Raw genomic sequence first — 3,512 nt, 5'->3', positions numbered from 1 at the left:
AATCTCTTGCATTTATTAAAATTTTCGATTAACTTTATCAAAAAATTATATATGTAATTATAAAATGCAATCCTTAAGCCCCAATAGTTTCTGAAATAAAATGTCGACATTAGGCTTGAAATTGTACGATATAGCAATATTCCAACCAATATACTTCATTTACATCCAAATTAAATTATGTATTCATTGTTATTTTTATAAATGATTTGGTAAAATTTTCTACATAATTATTACAAAGTTAATTTTAAAGTATTCATTGTGACAGACAGACAAAAAGACTGATATGACAAGACAAAACAGCTTTGAATTTTGTATATCAAAATAAAATTCATTTTGTATATCAAAATTATAATTTTACATAATACTAAAATTAATTAAAGTCTTATTAGCGTAATTAACACATGAAATGTTTCTGTTATTAAGCTCATGTGCAGCACTGTATAACATATGTTGACCTATTCGTATACTTATACTCAAAAATACTTGTATTATTAAAACAAATATATTTGTAAATTACATGATTTTAGTTAACCATTCATGTTAACAAGGTTAGTTTAATGTAGAATATTATAAAATGCAAACAATATTTCTCTAATATAATATTTAAGTGTCTAGATTAGCTGCAATTTTTTTTTCCACTAAATATTTACTTAAATACTTAAAAATCAAAACTAAAACTCATAATAAAAATTGATAAAATGATAACGTTATTTATACTATATAACAAAATTTACAAAATATATAAATAGCGCTAGCTATTAGAGAACGAAATTATTTAGCTGAATTAATTTTTAAAATGAAGTTCATTCATAGAACTTTTGTTTTTGGTTTACTGATTGCTTTAAGTGCGAAATTAAATTTTGCATGTAAAGATAAAAAAGAAGTGGCACCAAGTAAAGATTGGTGGGAAACTGCACAATTTTATCAAATTTATCCAAGATCATTTAAAGATTCTGATGGAGATGGTATTGGTGATTTAAATGGTAAATGATAAACCTCAATATCAATTATAGAATATATTATGTAATTTCTATTAAAAATAATATATGTAAATATTTTATTATGTATAGGTATAACAGAAAAACTTGATTATTTAAAGGAGCTTGGTGTAACAGCAACATGGTTATCACCAATTTTTAAATCACCAATGGCTGATTTTGGTTATGATATTGAAGATTTTTATGAAATTCAAAAGGAATATGGAACAATGAAAGATTTTGAAAATTTAATTAAAAAAGCAAAACAACTTGGTATTAAAATTATTTTAGATTTTGTACCAAATCATTCGAGTAATGAATCAGAATGGTTTAAGAAATCTGTTGCACGAGATCCAGAATATGAAGATTTTTACGTTTGGGAAGATGGTATAGATGATCCAAAAAATCCTGGAAAAAAATTACCACCAAGTAATTGGGTAAGTAAATTTTTATTAACACTTCAATTTTTCTTTATATTCAAATAGTATATATTCAGCTGGCAGGTTTTCGTGGTAGTGCATGGCAATGGAATGAACAACGAAAACAATTTTATCTTCATCAGTTTGCTGTCCAACAACCAGATTTAAATTATAGAAATCCAAAAGTTGTTGAAAGAATGAATCATGTTATACGTTTTTGGTTAAATAAAGGTATCGATGGTTTTCGGGTTGATGCTGTACCATGTGTATTTGAAATTGAACGATTTCCAAATGGAACATATTTGGATGAACCTAAAAGTGGTTATACTGATGATCCAGAAGAGAGTGACTATTTATTACATATTTATACACAAAATCAACCAGAAACAATAGATTTAGTATATGAATGGAGAAGAGTATTCGATGAGCATCAAAGAATTTTTAATACAGAATCAAAAGTATTATTAATTGAAACATATGCACCACCCGATTATACAATGAAATTTTATGGAAATGTAACAACTCAAGGAGCACATTTACCATTCAATTTTAATTTAATTACACAATTAAATTCTCAATTAACAGCAGAAGATGTTAAAAAATCTATAGATTCTTGGTTACCAGAAATGCCTTCAAAAAGAACAGCTAATTGGGTTGTAAGTACATACATATATATACATAAAAACTAGTTTAAAATAATCAAAAATTTTGCTATTTGAAATTTTAAAATTCATTTATTAATATCACTATAAATTGATATTAGATTGGAAATCATGACAAAAGGCGTGCCAGTACAAGATATGGTGTTGAAAAAATCGATCATATGAATATGTTAGTTATGATTCTTCCTGGTGTCAGTGTAACATATCAGGTAATTTATGAAAGGATTATATGGTATGTATTCTTTGAAAATTTAAAATTTATTTTTTTTAGGGTGAAGAACTTGGAATGTTGGATGGAATAATATCTTGGGAAGAAACTGTTGATCCTGCTGGTTGTAATAGTAACAGTTCTATATATGAAAAGTTTTCAAGAGATCCCTGCAGAACACCATTTCAGTGGGATGATACTAAAAATGCAGGTAAAATATTTTCGAAACATAATGTTCGACTAAAGCTGTCATTAAATTTTGATTTCTTTGTAGGATTTACAACAAAAGAAAAACCTTGGCTTCCAATGGCACCAAAATATGAAGAATTAAATATAAAAACTGAAATGGCAGCCAAAGAAAGTCATTTAAAAATCTATAAAAGTTTAATTGAGTTACGTAAAAAGCAAACTTTAAAATTTGGCAATTACAAATATAATGCTGTCGATAAAAATGTATTCGTTGTATTAAGGTAACATTTTAGATTCATATGATCTTGAAACTTAATATCTAACTTTTATTAATAATATTAATTATATTTACAGAACCTATAATAATTCCCAAATTTTATTAATTGAAAACTTTGGTAATAGCGAAGAAAAAATCGACTTAACAAAGAGCTTCCCAAATCTTGATAAATTGATTTTAAAAATTAGAAATTTAGGATCTAAAAAAGAACTTGGGTAAGTAATACTTCTATGCTTTTTAAAACAATTGCTTAAATCGAAAAAAAGTGAGTAAGATAAATTAGGTTCAGAATGAATATTTAAATTAGATATCGTACCCTTCATAGTTTAATCTAAAACCTTTAAACTACAGGTACGTAGTAATAAGCGAATTCCGGCGTTATTAGGATTTTCATTTTAAAAATTAACATCAAGAACTAAATTGAAAGTGTAAAAATTTAAGTAAAAATTTCAGTTTTTGAAAAAATTCATAACTCCTAACGTTTTTCTCCATAACTTTAATACTAGTTAAGGTACATAAATCCATGGTGTACCTACCCTGCATCCTCAAATGAACTTTGATTAACTAAATCAAAAAATTTTTATCAATTTAATTAAAAAATAATTTTATATTTATTTATTTCAGTTCTACCATTCTGGCAAACAATATACAATTGGATAAATATGAAGCATTGGTGCTTACTACAGAAACTGTTCTGTAAAAATAATTGAATCAAAATCGATTAAATAATTTGAAAATTAGTGATATTAATAAAATTTTTCAATTTTATTTTAATTAAAA

General features: G+C 25.3%; 1 protein-coding gene across 1 annotated transcript; it reads left to right on the top strand.

The window, feature by feature from the left end:
- Positions 1-767: 767 nt before the first annotated feature.
- Positions 768-3,512, top strand: LOC129615080 (maltase A3-like). Its single transcript, XM_055530144.1, has 8 exons — positions 768-983; positions 1,071-1,414; positions 1,474-2,052; positions 2,160-2,267; positions 2,330-2,477; positions 2,541-2,736; positions 2,810-2,947; positions 3,357-3,512. Exons 1-8 carry the CDS (start codon positions 797-799, stop codon positions 3,430-3,432), a joined length of 1,776 nt encoding a protein of 591 aa, XP_055386119.1. The 5' UTR covers positions 768-796; the 3' UTR covers positions 3,433-3,512.

This window comes from Condylostylus longicornis, unplaced genomic scaffold, assembly GCF_029603195.1.
Source record: "Condylostylus longicornis isolate FDR11 unplaced genomic scaffold, ASM2960319v2 ptg000135l, whole genome shotgun sequence".
NCBI classification, from domain to species: domain Eukaryota; kingdom Metazoa; phylum Arthropoda; class Insecta; order Diptera; family Dolichopodidae; genus Condylostylus; species Condylostylus longicornis.
The sequence above is the reverse complement of the archived record's forward strand: the minus strand, read 5'-3'. Positions and strand labels throughout refer to the sequence as shown.